The 16883-nt window shown below is 41.9% G+C and overlaps 3 protein-coding genes across 11 annotated transcripts; 1 reads left to right on the forward strand and 2 right to left on the reverse strand.

The window, feature by feature from the left end:
- Nucleotides 1-1367: 1367 nt before the first annotated feature.
- On the reverse strand, nt 1368-7930 carry Nkain (sodium/potassium-transporting ATPase subunit beta-1-interacting protein). 6 transcript variants are annotated; one of them, XR_013002361.1, is made up of 8 exons: nt 7739-7930; nt 6785-6922; nt 6627-6707; nt 6363-6554; nt 6227-6287; nt 5873-5906; nt 5427-5484; nt 2233-2274 (listed from the first exon to the last, which is right to left on the reverse strand). XR_013002361.1 is itself a non-coding variant. In XM_076382670.1 (7 exons), exons 1-7 carry the CDS (start codon nt 7790-7792, stop codon nt 2265-2267), a joined length of 570 nt encoding a protein of 189 aa, XP_076238785.1. In that variant the 5' UTR covers nt 7793-7930; the 3' UTR covers nt 2137-2264. The 6 variants fall into 6 exon arrangements, 5 of the variants coding, with proteins under 5 accessions (XP_076238782.1, XP_076238785.1, XP_076238784.1 ...); XM_076382670.1 differs by lacking the exon at nt 5427-5484 and having other exon boundaries at nt 2137-2274; XM_076382669.1 differs by lacking the exon at nt 5873-5906 and having other exon boundaries at nt 2139-2274.
- Nucleotides 7931-10751: 2821 nt separating this feature from the next.
- On the forward strand, nt 10752-12260 carry LOC143181939 (uncharacterized). The gene is made up of 3 exons (XM_076382677.1): nt 10752-10884; nt 11056-11189; nt 11444-12260. Exons 2-3 carry the CDS (start codon nt 11124-11126, stop codon nt 11750-11752), a joined length of 375 nt encoding a protein of 124 aa, XP_076238792.1. The 5' UTR covers nt 10752-10884; nt 11056-11123; the 3' UTR covers nt 11753-12260.
- Nucleotides 11178-16597, reverse strand: LOC143181938 (putative oxidoreductase SSP0419). Of its 4 annotated transcripts, none has more exons than XM_076382674.1 (7): nt 16427-16597; nt 13543-13723; nt 13118-13474; nt 12889-13003; nt 12733-12817; nt 12291-12395; nt 11178-12169 (listed from the first exon to the last, which is right to left on the reverse strand). In XM_076382674.1, the coding sequence occupies exons 1-7, from the start codon at nt 16435-16437 to the stop codon at nt 12007-12009; spliced, it is 1017 nt and encodes a 338-aa protein (XP_076238789.1). In that variant the 5' UTR covers nt 16438-16597; the 3' UTR covers nt 11178-12006. The 4 variants fall into 4 exon arrangements, with proteins under 4 accessions (XP_076238789.1, XP_076238787.1, XP_076238788.1 ...); XM_076382672.1 differs by having other exon boundaries at nt 13540-13723; nt 16427-16596; XM_076382673.1 differs by having other exon boundaries at nt 13540-13728; nt 16427-16596.
- Between the last annotated feature and the right edge of the window lie 286 nt (nt 16598-16883).

Raw genomic sequence — 16883 nt, forward strand, 5'->3', positions numbered from 1 at the left:
AATTTAATTTAAAAAAATAATACAAAGAAACTTTCGAGCACTTGTCGTTTATTGTCCTGCAGTTATTGCTTCGTAATACATTCTACAATAATGGTGAACAGTAGTAGTAAACGTCGAACGAGCCTATAACGTGTCTATCATATCGCAATGGACGATTAAGTCCATTGAGCGTGTCAAAAGAGATTCTCGCTCGGCGGTAATTAAGTACTTAAGTCGACCGTGCGCTTGTGCGCTAATTTAATCCTACGTTGTACAATTAGTCGGAGAAGATTTGAGGCAGTTTTGCATTACGTTATCGCAGAATAATACAGGTATTATCGTTAACTTACATCGATGCTTAACACTTTGGTTTCCATTTCACGTCCTACCAGGTAATTCGCGCAGCTCATCGACGTATTCTATTTTGATTCTCCGTTGTTGAAAAAATAGTGTGCAGCTCCGATGGGAAAACTCTTATTGCACTTATCGCGCTTAAAACGATGCAACTCTAAAACACTCAGGGACCAACGCAATTATTTAGTAATTTCTTTATTTTTTGTTCTACAAATCAATGCAACAGTCTTGTGATCCTATAAACCCCGTTTGGTCTCTGAGTGGCTTCTGTTATAGCACTTCTCTGGAAGACTATGATACATTCGCGAGATACAATGGCGTGTAGTGTAAATCTTAGAAAGTTTTCGTAGAAAATAGAGCGTAGAAAAGTAGAGAGAATTTTACAGTGATGTTATTTGGAACGAGTCGATTTTAAGGGTACGTGGAACTATATAAATAAGAATGATTGTCTTTTTTGTACAGTCAGAATAATTCTGAACGATGATCGTAATTTGATATTTACAAATGATCCTTCGAATGATGATATAAATAATCATTTGCAACGTTCCTTAGCGTGACACGTAGAGAAGCAATTAATAGACTTGTATAAAAGATACATCTTACAGTAACAGTCGTTTTAAAAGAACCTCTCTTTAAAAAGGGAGAATCGCCGATTTGTTAGATCCTGAGACAAAAGGCGAAAGCGGGAAAGGTAGAACGTTGCTACGAGATCGATTAAACATTGCGAATCTCAAATATTCCCAAACAATATTTAAAATTTCACGGTGGTATCCTTTGCACAGGATCTTAATTATTTATAGACGGATACGACGGAATGCAATTATATCAGAAATTGCATCCAGTGTTAACGAGTAAAGCTCAAAAATCAGTTAAGTAGCGAGAAAGTCAAGCCTCCTCTTTCTTACTGTAACTTAAACATAACAATTACGGTGGAAAAACATAGTAACGTGCTGTAAACTTAAAAAAATCACCCAGTTTCGCGTGGAACACTCAGCAGTGGTCCCCTCAAACAATCTTCCTTGAAAGAACTCAATTTTATTTCGAAAAAAATATCCAATATTTTCCCTCCGAAAATGGCAATGACCTTTTGGCCCCATCTGAACAGAGTACATACCCCCTTTCCACCATTCCACTCTTCCCTACTGAGCATCCAGGCAACACAGGTCCACCAGCCAATACTTCAGATGACCGTGTCCTGATAAGCAGGGGGTCCACTGAGCACGAACTGCCTCTGGCTCTGCCTGACAATATCAGTCCTGTTGGGTACTTGTGGGGTAGCCCTCACCCCATGATAATTGCTGTAGCTAGACCTGGCGCTGGCTGGTCGATTATTGTACAAATCGTCCAGGTCCTCCCCATTGAGGCTCTGCGTGCTGGTCTGCTGGAAGGTGGGATTGCTTTGCCCCTGCCACTGCATAGGACTCAGTTCGCTAGGCTGCCAATTGTCAGTGAGATTCCTGGTGGAGCTAGACGCATCCCAATTAGGGTAGTTCTGATTAGTGAAGTTGCTGGTGTTGGAGTAGTTATTAGAGGAGTCCTGGTTCCACAGGGCTGGCGTCGACACGGCCATGTTCACTGCCTCTGGCTGCCAGTTGGAGTTCCTGTCCCTGTCCCAGCTTATGGAGATCCTGTCATAGTTGAGCGTACCTTGGGACAGCGAGTTCACGTTTTGGTTCGTCAGGTTGCTGGGTGTTGTGTTGGCGTACAGACTCTCCTGGTGGTCCATGATGCGGTTCACAGGGTTCTTCCTTCGGGACTGTCTCACAGAGCTCCTACGACTTGACCTCCGTGTCCCGTCCCGAGAGATCACGGACCTCCGCTTCACCCTACGAGGCGTCATCGGCTTGGGAGAGACGCTGTCGTCGTGGACAGGAGGCTCTGGCTGGGAGTACTCGATGCTGTACAGGGGCCGTGGCTGCTTTTTCTTCCGTTTAGTTTGTACTGTGGCGAAAATAAAGTCTTGTCACGGCTGGGAATGCTTGACTCAATAGTCGTTTGTGCCTGAGTACTCTGAGTAGCCTTTGGTTACTGGTGGAGGGATTATTTTAGTTTTTTTAGCTTGAATTCTGGGTGCACTTGGAAGTCGGAATCAAGGTCCAATTGTTCGGCACTTTGCTACCTTTACATATCCAACACACCAGTTCCTCATGGAGGATCGTACTTCACAGACCAGGCGCAAACTTCTGGGTTAAACACACGGGATTAAGACACTGCAAGGATCTGCAGTGATCCTACTGCATACAGAGGGCAGTAAGGTTTGAAGATTTATTGTTTCGATTAGTATGTAACACCTCTATTCATCTTTCCTTATTCTCGCGTTAGGAACTCGACTTACAGCATTCCCCGGATAAGGTGATGCATCTTGCCCTAGTTAAGTGATACAGGATCAGTCCGGGGAACGCTGTGGTTTCTGTTCTTCGAGAATGATGACCCAAATCTCCCATTAGTATTAAAGACTTTAGGAAAACAACGAACGAACACCAAAGAAATACTATTGAGAAACGAAACAGTTCCCCGAGAACCCGCATAGTAGGAGATTGTTAGAGAAGGAGAGAAAGAAAAGAACGGGGGTTAATAAATAAAAAAAAGCAAGCAAAAATAGTAGCATTGCACGTTTATTGTCGCCACTGAACTGCACCAAAGTAACTCATATGATACAGTAAATAAATATAAAACTAAGAGCTACGCGTTTAACAGAGTATACATGACTACTGTACAAGCTTCGAACGAGAAAGGGGCTGTGCTACGTTCGACGAATCTGAAGTGACAATTAACCTTCATAATACCGACTAGGGTACAGATGTACCCCAGACACTCAGCATTTGTCGTGTCAAGCTTCGACCCCGGTATTATGAACGTTAAAAACGTAATCAGGTATTTAAGTCAAATAAACCCTCTATCGTGATACAATCAAACGTGTTCTATAAATAAGTTACGGAAAATGTCGGACACATTGTTACCGACAGAAGGTAAAAACGTACATGTATATATATACAATAAAGGTCTGAGCAATGTTTGTAGCAACGATTCGATTAAGTATGCCCAATTCAGAATTGTAAAAAAAAAAATTAAGTAACGACTTGGCGATAGCCTAAGTATAAAAAGTCTAATCGATAAGTAACAATGATTAAATTAAAAGTACTTAAAGTAAAGCAGCTTAAATAACGCGCAGGCTGTGCTACGAGTCACGAACGAAGCCAACTGTAATTTCAGTAAAGTGCGATGAAAATCTCAAAATCTAATGTGTCACTGCGATTCAGAATTAGAATACAGGAAGCGGCCTTCGGAAGTTGTCACTGTTGCCCACTGTTCTATATGTATTTGGGCATGTGTTACGCCTCTGGGCTATTATTGGATTACATTAAATATTCATTGATCAATCACTATGCGCTCTACAATAACATTAGCACCAGTTAAACACTTTAGTCACGCTTTTACAACCAGTCGTGCTGTGTCCGAGGAAATTACTTGGTAAGTGAATTATTTTCACAACTGAACTTCCTTCCATTTCATCACACTTTGCTGACGTCTGGTTAGCTACTGATCTGAGACTCGTAAATCAGCTTGCGCTAATATATGCAGTCTATCAAAAAAACGAACACCTTGTTTCGTCACAAAGTAATCCTTTCTACAGTTACTGTCACTTCAGATTTTGCTTCCCAATTGTGACGTACTAGATACCTCAATAGTCTATGAAATGTTAAAAAAAAAGTTAGCCTTGAAAAATCCGTCTTATGTCTTACAATATTTCATTGCACGTATGACGATATAGCTAGGTCGTTGTTCACAGAAAAATATCAAATAAACTTAGAACTGTAAAAACAAGAACCAGGCATGCACTACTGCAGTACTCGGGCATGGTCTTAAAATCAAAGTCTCTGCAGCACCATGTAAACTAAAGTTGTCTCACAAGCTACTTAAATGCAGTCTAAAGTTCTATCAAGTGCCATCGTCCAAGCCAGGTCACACGTGTCGCCTTGACAAGTACTATTCATCAATTTTGCTCATGCAACTGGTCTTCCATACATCAGGCACAAATCACAAATATAGAACCTCGTATACGAATCTTGAAAACGATTCCATACTTCTACAGAGTTTACATTAAGTGAACGCTGTATCACAGTACATATATGCATATTACCTAACGCAATACAGTCATATATGCTTCCTAATTAAAAGTACCGAATTGTAAGTAAACGTCCGAAACGGTTATTAATATGAACACGAAAGCAAACAGTGCTATCAGTCGTTTCTCGAAAATGTCAAACGTTAGCATACCGTGTGATGTTACAAAAAAAGAAAGACGAAAATAATATTCAGGCTAAATCGAAACCGGAGAGGACACCCTAAGCTAGCTAGCCTAATTGCTCTATCTATTTGGCAAGTATAGGAATTTCACGTTACTCTATCGAATTTTATACAAAACAAAGAAGTTCAGTCATGTGCCTTCAGACTAATAAGAAAGAGAACACTCTACACCTAGGGTCTAACTCTAAAAGTTACTGGCGTACAATGACAGGGGCCTGCTGTCTCTCTGAGACCTGTTCTGATTGTCTTGCTCCTGCGTGGCTTGCTGATTCTCGATCGCCAATCTAGGGTCAGAGTAATAGGACCTCAACGGTTGCTCGCGAATGTGATCGGTAAAGACTCTAGGCTTGTTCGAAACTTTAGTTTGCTTCGTGGCAGCGGGGCGCGATTTGACGCGAGGCGATGCAACGGGACTATACTTTGACGTGTGCGGATAGTACAGTTTGTTCTTTTGGTATCTCAATTTGGCGGCACTGTCCAGAGAATCGTACTCGTCGCACGGAGACACGGGCCTCTGCAAGTGGTCCAAGGGGTTCGAGTAATCGTTGGAGTAATCTACGTATTTCACGTCGCGACTGGACACTGTGCTTCTATTCGTCTTAACCGTGTCATTTCTGAAGCTACTTTTACTCCTGCCCGAGCTGTTAAACAGTTTGTCGTTATGCTTTGGGAAGCTGGTATCGTGGCTAACGGATTGATGAGAGCTAGTAGTGCCTGCAGGGTAATTTTGAGCGGAATTTTTGTGAGGGTGGGCAGGTGATGGAAGAGCCGAGTAGCTAACGTACATAGGATGTAACGGTGTATGGCCTGCCAACCCAAAGTCATCACCTCCCACAAAGTCAACTGAAATATGACGTAGAATCCATTGGGTTAAATTCTGTTGCAACTAGAGAAGCTGATTCTTCTGGCTTATATAGCTTAGAAGTTACAATTAACCTTATATTCGATATTTGAATTGAGTGATTTGAATAATCATCGTAGAGTCAGTTTGAACCATTATACTTTTAAAAATGCATGCTATATCCCATAGAACTAAAAATAGAAACAGATTTACAGTATTCAGGATGCAACATTATTTCACAATACGAGTCATTCTCAGTAGTAATAACACGCGTTCCAAAAATTTCAAGTAACAAGAACTTAGTGCGTATTAAGTACGTAAAGACTACTTTACTCGTGCTCATAGGGTAGATCTATTGCGTGCAAACGATGAACCAGGCAAAGCACTTACCAAAATGGAGGATCAAATCCACCAATGAAATCAACTGTAACCGATAACCCTCTTTTCAAGCAATAATAAATCTCAATAACAACTAAAACTGCTTACTCTTATCTCTTATGAGAAATCAAGGAAAAAGATCTATCAATGCACATTTTACCGTATAAGGGTAATACAAAGAATATTGGAAACTTGGGCAAATGATCGACAAAATGATTTGTCCCTAGATTTTTACCGCTACCAATGGTTACCCAATCTTACCACCAAATTAACCCCAAAAATGAAAACTCGACATAACTAGACCTAGACCTTATTCTAACTTGGAACTGGCAGTAATTGAAACAGGTTTTCAAGTTTTATACTTACAGCTATCATCTTCTTCCAAGAAAACCTTACTTAGACATATACCACCCACGATTGCGATAAACTAAAACACGCAATTAAGTACTTTAGATAAGCCACGTAGTTTGGTCGTCAACTAAGTGCGAAGACTGATACTTACACCTAAGATACATTGTGTAGAGGCATGTAAAATTTCAACTACTTCATAGTCTAGTACACAGTCTGTCACGTTTGTAGGCCTTGCAGGCCTGAATAACTCGGGTTCAGTAACATCGTAAATTGCTTTGCAGCCTGGACCATTCACGTGCCACCAGGAAAAACTGCCAGTACCGAGATTTAATATATCACTATTCTGAAAGCATTTGTCACGATTGTGATTCACAGTCAATTGGTACGATAAAATGTAGGTAGCATTAGAACATACCTTATCCAATATGCCTACATTGAGGTAGAAACATATCATGAATATATTCCACCCCAGCCATAGTGTATTCCATACACAATACTGAAAAAATAGAGTGGTATCAATTGTCTACCATGAATTTTTAACGATAAGACTAGGAAATTCATGATTTTTCTTACCGATATAATATATTTAGGTCTGTATTGAAAAGCCCCAAAAAATCCTAAAATCACAAATATGATGTTGAAGAAATTGACCAGTATCGGGGCCCACATAAAGCCCAGAAAGTCGAAAACCTGGCGCTCTATTGTAGTGATCTACAAAAAACAGGCAAAGAATACTGATTAAATAACAGAAAAGTATATAAGTAACTCAGCACGAATAGATATCAAAATGTCTCATATTATAACACAGCATTACTCAACATAAATGAATTAGTATCAGAAAGCTAATTCCTCTAATTCTACCTAACTACTTTTTCTGCACATTCCTAATCTGTACCAATTGCTCCATGTTCTAAATACTCTATTAATTATACACTCTGAGTCAGAGCCATTGTTCGCAGGCAACCTTCAGGCATTATAAAGAAGCTAACAATGAACAATAAAGATATCAAACTCTTCTATCCATCCAAATGGCATTCTTCTCATCCTAGGAAGCAGCAGTTAATTAAAGGATCTAGACCGCTTTCTGCACAACAATTCACTAACAGTGGCTAGCTGAGCTATTGAGAGCAAGAAAGCAATAGAAAGTGGGAAAAGCGGCGTTAATAAAACATATCGCCTGGTTTCCATAGAAATCTCGGAGGAGAGATAAACCGCACGACCCGCGGATCGATAAACCGATACGATAATCCATGAGTAACACGTTGTCTCATCGAGGCATCGTCGTCGATAAAAACGCTCGAAGTTGATCCATTTCCGCCAAACATAGCCAGGTAGTATACTCCAAAAAGAAAGTAGATCGCGAATCGAGCAGTCTTTGAGGAAAAGAAATCCCAAGACAAAGACTCCATAGGTCTAGGAGCAGAGGAACGCGTGTCTTCGGTGGATTTATGATTATGATGATAAGGGCGATAGAGAGAGCTATAATAGCAAGTGTATCGAAGAGTATCTCTTCGCCAAGGCACTCACGAGCTGCAAGACGCATATTGTCAAGAGGAAGTGCCTTCGATTACAAATTCCCATGTCATTTGGCCAGGTGGATGTTTGGCGAGTGTTAGGCCTCTTTGGTCAGTCCGAGCGGAAAGTTGCGTCGTGTACGCTGCATCACTCTGGCACGTTCCGATGCGTCGCCATCTTCCTCGACACTTGTTCCCGTCCCTTTCTCGCGGATGACTGGTGCAAGTGACATGCACTGGCTTCCCTCGCGGTTCGATTTCGTGGAGCAACCAACCGTTCGCTTTGTCACGGACTCTGTGCACAGTCTGCTCGGAACGAAAGCACTCGACGCCGACACGGGAAGGGGAATTTCCCACTCCGATGGCCACCTTTGGCCTCTACAGAGAGGTCTAACAAGTACGGTCGACGTGGAGCTTGTACTCTTCTGGCGAAAGAAGATGGAAATTCTGAATGAAGCTCCTTGAAAACGAGTCAAATTTAGAATTTCAGACCCCAGTTGCAAACATATCGTTCATTTGCTGCAATAGTGGCACATCTCCAAGTCCGCCATTTTGTAGCTATTATAACTGTTATGTGGGTATGTAGCAAGTACCTACGCTTGAGGTTCTTTCGCAGGGTGGTAATTACAGTCCTTACTCGAATATTAGTAAGAAACTTAAAGGTTGAAAAATAAAGGAAGCTTTGTGCTTTAGGATTTAGCATCGAAAAAGGGTGCCACTATTTCGTTCCTCATCAGTAAGAAGAGATTTCTACGTCGCCCTCGGGCACTTCTCTTGGAGCACCCTGTACAGCTGTTTGGTAGCAAACTCATTGTTTCTGACTCTACAGAAGCGGGAGAATAGGGGGATTTCATTCGTGATGTTCTCGTATGGAACGATTGAGCACACCGTGCGCTATAGGGGGGCTCTGTTGCGCTTCGTTCTATTATGCAAGGAATGCATTATGAATTTCGATGTTTGTGAATGGTGACACGTGTTTTGCTTCGTATCGCGTACGTGTCGAGTAACTAGACTCGATAACAAGTCCCTTGCGTAGAAAATCGTGGAACGTGAGGGACTTGAGGGAAATAGTTTTCCATCGTCGAACTGGTATGCATGGTTCGTCCTTTGAAGTTTGCTTCTTCCAAAGAAGATGCACGTTGGAATAGGGCTCAGTAGGGACTCGTTTACCTGGGCCTTAATTGAATGGCCCGTGTCATTGTTGTCTGTTCCGACGAGTGGATGGGATCTCCCCTTTGTTCCTCGTTTTCTTGGTTTTCTAGTTTCGCCCTTTGGGCCTCCGTATACAATATTTTCTTACTACAGACTCACAAGTTTCTACAGAGTTTATAACGAAGAATATGTTTCTGAGATCTTAATACGCAATTTCTATTATAAATGTCTTTCCACTTCAGGTTCTCGTACATTTTTATAAATAAATGCTACATAAATATCAGCCTAAAAAAGTATCAATATAAATCTAGTAGAGATACAAATAGATATTTTATCTGACCGTCAGAAAGTGTGTACGTAACTCGCAAATAAATTAATTACCATTCACCTCGGAAGTGTATGAACGTTCCTTCAGTACACGAGCAAATAAAAAGTGAAAGGAAACATCGAGCAATATTATTCGTTTATTTATGCGTTTGAAACTTGAAATTACACACTATGTATTCAATTCCGGAGTTTCATTGCTACTACATTGGTCGAACTTCGAAATATTTTCGACGAAAATCAGCTACTTCTAATAGGATTGCAAAATAATGGTAGAGATCTCCAGAGCAAAGGAGACACCACCCTATTTGATTATAAATTCTTGGAAAAATTGCTCCACAGGCAACAGGAATACAGAAAGAATAAGAGGTCAGTGGAGATTATTTGAGGTTAGAAAGAAGAAGGAGAAAGAGATAGCAAGCAAGGAAACAGATAGTGTATTTTCTATACACTTTCTTTGATTATATTTTTCTGCAAAGTTTGTTCAACTGTTAATAAGAATACAGAACAGTATCAGAGGTCTTCAGCCGACAGAGGCAAAATACAAGTGAATGAGATAGCTGTAGACTACTTTCTTTGGTTATGTGTTTCTGTTAGATATGCTTCCTTCATAATAGCAATGTAGACTGATAACACAAGTCTCGCTAGACAAAGAAAGGTAAAACACAAGAGAGATAGCAATACAGATTTGCAAATTGCACAGTTCTTTTAACAATATATCCCCGTTGAAACTGCTCCCGAGCTACCAAGAGCGCAGAACTGCAGAAGAAGTGTGAGAGCTGTGGCAGCGCCAAGCAAAATGGCCGACGCACAGCAGCGCCACTCAGATGTAAACGGAATGAACTTTTAAAATGAAATCAGATCGATAACATCTCAAACTGTATGCACTGAAGGTATACCCATGATCAATGTTTGAATATTCGCGAGAGACATCAGAAGATCGATATAGAAGCTAGATTTTCGAAAATGCAAACGTCAATCTACGAAATTATACTCGTGTGAATATTCCACGCGTGAAAAGGCGCATTATTGGACGCCAATTCGTACCCGTATCGGGTCACGTTCGAACATCGTCGAAAGATGCAGCATTCGATGAAGCTGAGAAATCCCTTTGGTCTCGAAGGAAACCTAAACTGGACGTTCCTAAAGTCCAACTACTAACACTTCTGAAAGCTCTCTTCTTACCCTGCGTGACGTGCTTCTATTTCTGTCGCCACGTCTTCGAGGACGGTAAACGAAACTATGATCTTGAGATTTTTTTTCTGTCTATGTACATATACCAAAGGAAAATAGCATTACCAGTATTAGAACTATTAAAATTAACCTACATTTATTTATTTTTATTTCTAAAATCGTCTGTGATAGCGTTTCCCATTTTTTTCCTCAAGGTTTCCCATTTTTAAAGACAAATTTCGGCAACTGCTGTTGTTTTATCGGTAGATAAGGGTGCACGCCGATCGTTGCTGGTCAAGAATGCAAAAGGACACAATCGATTCGGTCGCGAACAGTATTTGGACCGCGGAGATTTTAGCAGCGTCGGCAGTGCAGCAAGAATTCGAAAAGTGCGGTCGGTTTGCTTCCGGCGGACCGATTGCGTTTCTCGCCCCAAACTTCTTGCGCGCAATCTCAGGGCCAGTCGACCTAGGAATCATAAAAACAAACGTTCCATCTTTTTCAAAAAAGGTATTGAACAAAAAATACTCTAGACTCTGGAATAAGATATTTACCAATGAAGGTAGGAGAAAATTCCCCAGCAACGACCTTAGGGGAACTCCTCCTGCAGTGTCTTTATAAAATAAATCGTAGAATTTTAGAAGAATAATTATTGCACTGTATAGAGTATTTTTATCACAGGTACGGCTCGATTAAGGTGCTCTGAAGGCACGTTTCGCGTGCACAACATTTATGGCGATGGCAATTGCATGTTTCGGGCGATCAGCTACATCCTATGGCGGAACGAGAACGAACACCGTTACTTGCGTACCATGGTACACTTTATTTCCTCTTATACTTATACAAATTTAACCCTTAGCACAGCCAAATGAAACAGTATTGCCATATGCCAGGATAAAATGTCTTTCAGTGACCTCATAGAAGCAAATACCGCAGGCAAATACCTTGAGGTACCCTCTACTCTTCTACTATGACGTCACTGAAAGACATTTTGTCCCAATTTTTGGCAATACTGTCTATAGCATCTATTGTAATTTTTTAAAGTATTCTACTCGATGGTTCACAACAGGTCGTGCAGCATATCAAGGACAACTGGCACGAGTACGGGCCATTCGTGATGGCCGAATGGAACATATCGGACCGTCAGGCTTACTGCGACTACATGAGCATGGTGGGTACGTTCGCCAGCGAGCTCGAGTGCACAGTGGCCACGAAAATGTACTATATGAATCTGTCAATTTATCGAGAGGTAAACGACAGGAACGAATTGAAAAGGGTGTTTCACAACCGCGTGAGTTCGCAGTACGAGACGGCGAGGCTCCTCTTCACTGGGATCTCCGACAGCGGCCATTACGATGTTCTCTTGCCCGATGATTGAACCTCGATTGTGTGCTTACTTCCTCCTTGAATCGGTTTTGTCTTCGTCAGGAATATTTCTCCCCTGTGTCCAAAGTTTCTAGCATCTATGCTTGATTTTTCGGCGACCAAATTTTTTATATTACAAAGTGTTCATGTCTTGCTTTGAATCGAATAAACTTTTGTATTATCTCAATTTCAGTCTTTACAACAATCGTCGCTTTATTCTATGTTTATGAAGGAATTTGGGTGGAAAATGACAGGCGTGTGAGTTTTCTATTTAATTCTAATGTGAAAGGGTGATGTGGTTCTGATTGAGCAACTTCTGAAGCCGTTTTTCGGATAACTGACTCGAATCGTCTTCCTCCTGTGCACTATCAGTCTGTTTTGGTCCGTGGAATCTTTTTTCACGAAGGATTTATGCAGGATAATCGCATCCCTGCAAGTGGATCCACTGCGTGAAAGAAGTTATGCCGTTGTACGTAAAGCAACTATAAGAATAAATAAAAACGATTGATGTTGGATATTCATATTCATACAATTTTTAGTTTGCGCCATACCTCAGTCGGTAAAAAACTCTAGACAACCAGTTGAGGTTGTATCGATCAGTTTTGACCGCCTGAACGATGTCTCTGGCTGTCAGCTCTTCGCTCTCCTTTATCGACCTTTGAGGGTAACAAAATAGAGATGGTAAGAAACTGCATTTGGTAACAAAATACAGATGGTAAGGAACTGCACTTGGTAACAAAATACTGATGGTAAGGAACTGCACATGGTAACAAAATACAGATGGTAAGGAACTGCACATGGTAACAAAATAAAGATGGTAAGGAACTGCACATGGTAACAAAACACAGATGGTAAGCAACTGCACATGGTAACAAAGTACAGATGGTAAGAAGCTGCAGTTGATAATAAAATACAGATGGTAAAAAACTGCGCTTGGTAATAAAATAGAGATGGTAATAAAACATGCATGACTAGGTTCCAGAATATAAATACCTGCGTCCTGCAATCGGCGTAAAAGCCAGGAAGGTTAGATAACTACTGTGATCACTCAACTCCTGACACAGGGTCTCCATTAAGCCTGCACGAATCACCAAGACAAATAATTTTTAACTGTATTATAATTTTTATTATAGTATACTGAATACTAACTGACTATTGCGGCCTTTGAGCCATGATAAGCATCACGAGTAGATGCCACTGGCGTCACGCCAACGATATGTGCTCGTTCTCGATATAGCATGAGTGGCAAAAACGCTAGGACCGTCTGAAAAAGCAGCAGGTAGCTAAATTAATTACAACAGCATTCACTCATTATGAGTTTGTGGCTAGTCTGGCTCGGACAGTTATTCCAATTCTCATTTATCTGTACAAGTCTCACCCAAAAATGGCTCATCAAGGTCCTGCTGGCCGTGTCAAAAATATCCTGATTCGCGTTTCCCACGCAGGTTACCAGGACATCCACTCTCCCAATCTCGTTCTTAATCCTCTTCGCCGTCCTCCGTATCTCCTCTCGATCCATCAAATCGCACTGGTAGGAGGACACCATCGACCGCTGCTGAGTCAAAACATCCTTTCTATGCTTGGGTCTCAGCTCTTCCACCTCAGGCAAACGCGTTCTCAAATTGGAAGCCAACTCTTCAACCGATCTCGAGTCGTCCACGCAAACCACGGAGCATCCACTTTTCACGAATTCCTCTGCCAAGGACTCTCCAAGAGACGAAGAGGCTCCAGCAACCTGGACAGGACACCGTCGTCTTTTTTCGAGAATCTTCTCAAAAATAAAAGACCCTAAGCTCTTACCACGACAACATCACCAGTCAAGTCTCTGGGTGGTTTCGGCAGCAGGGACTTAATGACCTGCAGGATCGTCAGGAACCCAGACAAGGCTGCTCCAACAAGAAATTCAAACGTGAAGAAGAACCAGATGGACGCTGGAGGGTTGGTCACCCTCGGATTCACTGCGTCGTCCCTTAGAACGAGCATCCTGTGCTGAAACGAGGTCCTTTTCAGTTGGGAGGTAATAAAACGATTCAAGTGCAAATACTTCCCACTAGGACTGCACATCTAGACACCCCACAAAGAATAGAAACCAAGGTAGCTCTTAGATCTTTCTTCCTCGATCGTCTTAGGGAACCGGATATCAATGGCAAAGAAAAACTACTTGCCGATGGTTTATTATGAATGACCAGTTTCTTGTGTCAACGAATACTCGGTTATAGAATCGACAACCGCGAAATTAATTCGCTTCTGCGGGGAAAGTCTATCGAAGTTGCGCCAGAGTGCAATTCGAGAAGAACCGAACCGTCCACTTCGGTTCTAACTTCGTGGATCGATCCAGTCACTGTATGGGCGGTAACTGTGGCCATCCGCGGCTACTGTCTCTGCATCAACGAAAACGAAAGGTATCTGTACCCAAAGTGCGATTACTGGGCCTCCGATATACTTCCCGCTCGATTGCTTTCGTCTCACGCTTGAACGTGCATGAACTTTTTCCAGTGAAAGAAGAAAGGGGGAGGCCTGCGCACCACCACGCAGAGTATCCAATTTTGCAGAGCTGTACCTGGATACTATCACGTGGTCAGAGTACCCGCGATGCAGGCACGGTGATCGGCAATTTTCTGCGCATGCTGGAACCACTCTGGTGACCGCTTCCGCGTGTTTTGTAACTTTGAGAAATGTTTGGGTGGCAACGAGTTCCTCCACGCGTTACACGAGGGGAAAGGAAAATGCTGTTGCGTTTCATTTTTGCAATGCACAGTGGACCGAGGAACGCTATAATCAGAGCTACTATGAACTTTCAGTAAAATCGCTCACTTAGGAAGAAAAAGCTATAAGATTAACGACTGTGAGCAAGAGTCTGCCTGGGGCTTGGCCAACGTCTTGATTTGACCTCGGAAGCAGAGGCGAGCGTGTTTAGGGACCTAAGAGTGAATGACCGAAACGAGGAAGGCTGGATTTGTCAATGTCACTTTTTACGACTACTTCGTTTAATTATGGAGAACAGAGTCACTGAGCGATTTGATGGCAGATCATTTTTTATAACCCTAGTATTCTGTTATAATTCTATCTTGATGGAAGTGTTATAAAATTATGATTACATTTATTACTGCAAGGCAATGTGAAACGAACCTTGCTCCACTTTGGGCAACGCTGACGAGGTCACGGTTCATGCACGCTTCCGGTGCAACAGCCTAGCGCGCTCAGTGTCAACGACATTGTGAGCAGCTGGGCAATACGTTCTAACAGCTACAAAATACTGCCTTAGGTGTATCGTGAACTTGTAAACCTCTTCGCCAACAAGGTGAGCAGGTGCTAATGCCTTAGATTTACGATAATTAGCAGTAACTCGATTTCTATAAACGCTTGGATAGATGACTGGACATTGCCTGAAGCACAGTCGAAGACCTTCTAAGCAACTTGACTCGTTCTGTTGGACCTCTGTGAACCCAAACGCGCTTCCGTGATTTAATGACGTCATCAGAACTTTGAGGTCCCTTGATCCTTTCATTTCGTTTATTTCCTAGGTGCCATGGAAAAAAACTGATACTGATGTCTTTGTAGATAATCACAGTGGAAGAATTTGTATACACTTTGAGTTTTTTTCTAGCAGAAATTAATTAAAGAATCGTCGGTGAAAGGTGCCTAAGTCTGGCAAAAATATTGTCTGAAGTGTCTTTGTATGAAGGGACTTAGCACATCACAGAGTAAAGCGAGCAGACATCCGGTTGCAACGAAGTCTCTGAGAAATTGAATTGTGATAAGAGATCCTAGGAACGAGAATCCTTCAAGAATGTCGAGTTTAATGGAGATTCAGAATCCGCACATTGTGCAGAATGAACGTAGCTTGTGTTTTTAATTAACGTCAATTCACGTGACGTACGGAGTCGTAGACGTGCGCAACAGTGACTTGAGTAATAATTACATAACTCTCGCGTTCTGTCGAGAGCGTGGTAAATTACACAGTTACACGTGGATATCTTTGCGAGTATTTAATGATATTGCTTTCTTTTCTTCTTATCAAGCCAGAGTTTACTTTGACAAAAGGGGTTACGAGGATCTGGATTTTCCTAGACAAATGACAGGGGACTAGCTCAACAACAGAACAGTTATTACTTACGATTGCATTAGCTTCAATTAGAATACACTGTAGGGACATTTTTTTTTCATGTTTACCTAATTTTCATGCTGGAAACTAGAAAACAAGAGGAGAAAACTCCCTTGAACTTGGAGTACCTCAAAAGACACCTGCATTCAGAGTTAATATTGTCAGATAGAAGCCAGCGGACGCCAAGTCTCGCTATACGAGTGCAACTTTTTGCGCGAGAATTACGTGTTTGCACCTGTCTTGCAAAAAACCGATCCATGATAGGTTTCCTCTAAGCCAATTTACAAACTCGTAAACATGAATAGCATTTTGTAGCAATTTCAAGGCGAACCCGGCAGAATTTTAATTCAATCGTTAGACCTAATCCAGTTTCGTTGCTGTCCCTCAAGGCGAACTTCCTATCTCCACATTAGCATAACCACCTAGCGTTGGTGGAGTGCATTCAAACGGATGCAACAAGATAAGAGTCGAATAAATCTTAATTCTCAGACCTTGTTGACATCATGGAGGACTTTTTTTTCATCCAACTTGACTACAATAGTTCTAAACCGCCACCACAATAAGAGTACACACTTTGCTTACCATGCATTCATGCTACTGGTACCAAAGCTGACGTCGAGGAACGAAAGAAATACACTGATACTTTTTATCCCTCACAACTGGATGTCCTGGTGATGTGATTAGTATATAAGTTCATGTAGAATTTCGAACAGTCACAGCACAATTAGTCCCTCTGTTTTGAGTCTGGCCTCCAGCGGTATGGTAGCCACTCTAACCCTCGGAATATAGGAAAAAAACGGGCAGAACTGCAGTCACTGGATCACACTTGAAACTAGAGCACCAAGGGGCATAGCAGTAGCACTGAACGAAGTGTGGAAGACACTTGGAGCGGACTCCGAGCAAGAGGAAGTCTCCGCTCCAGCTGGCAGCGCTGTACTGGCTTGAACTTGACTGAACATCGATTCGTCGGAGCACGCTGGGCTTGTAAGCTAACAGCAAGGCCATCAGCCTCTTCGTTTAAAGTCCCTTCCCTTTTGGG

This window comes from Calliopsis andreniformis, chromosome 7 (genome assembly GCF_051401765.1).
Source record: "Calliopsis andreniformis isolate RMS-2024a chromosome 7, iyCalAndr_principal, whole genome shotgun sequence".
In the NCBI taxonomy this organism is placed as follows: Eukaryota; Metazoa; Arthropoda; class Insecta; order Hymenoptera; family Andrenidae; genus Calliopsis; species Calliopsis andreniformis.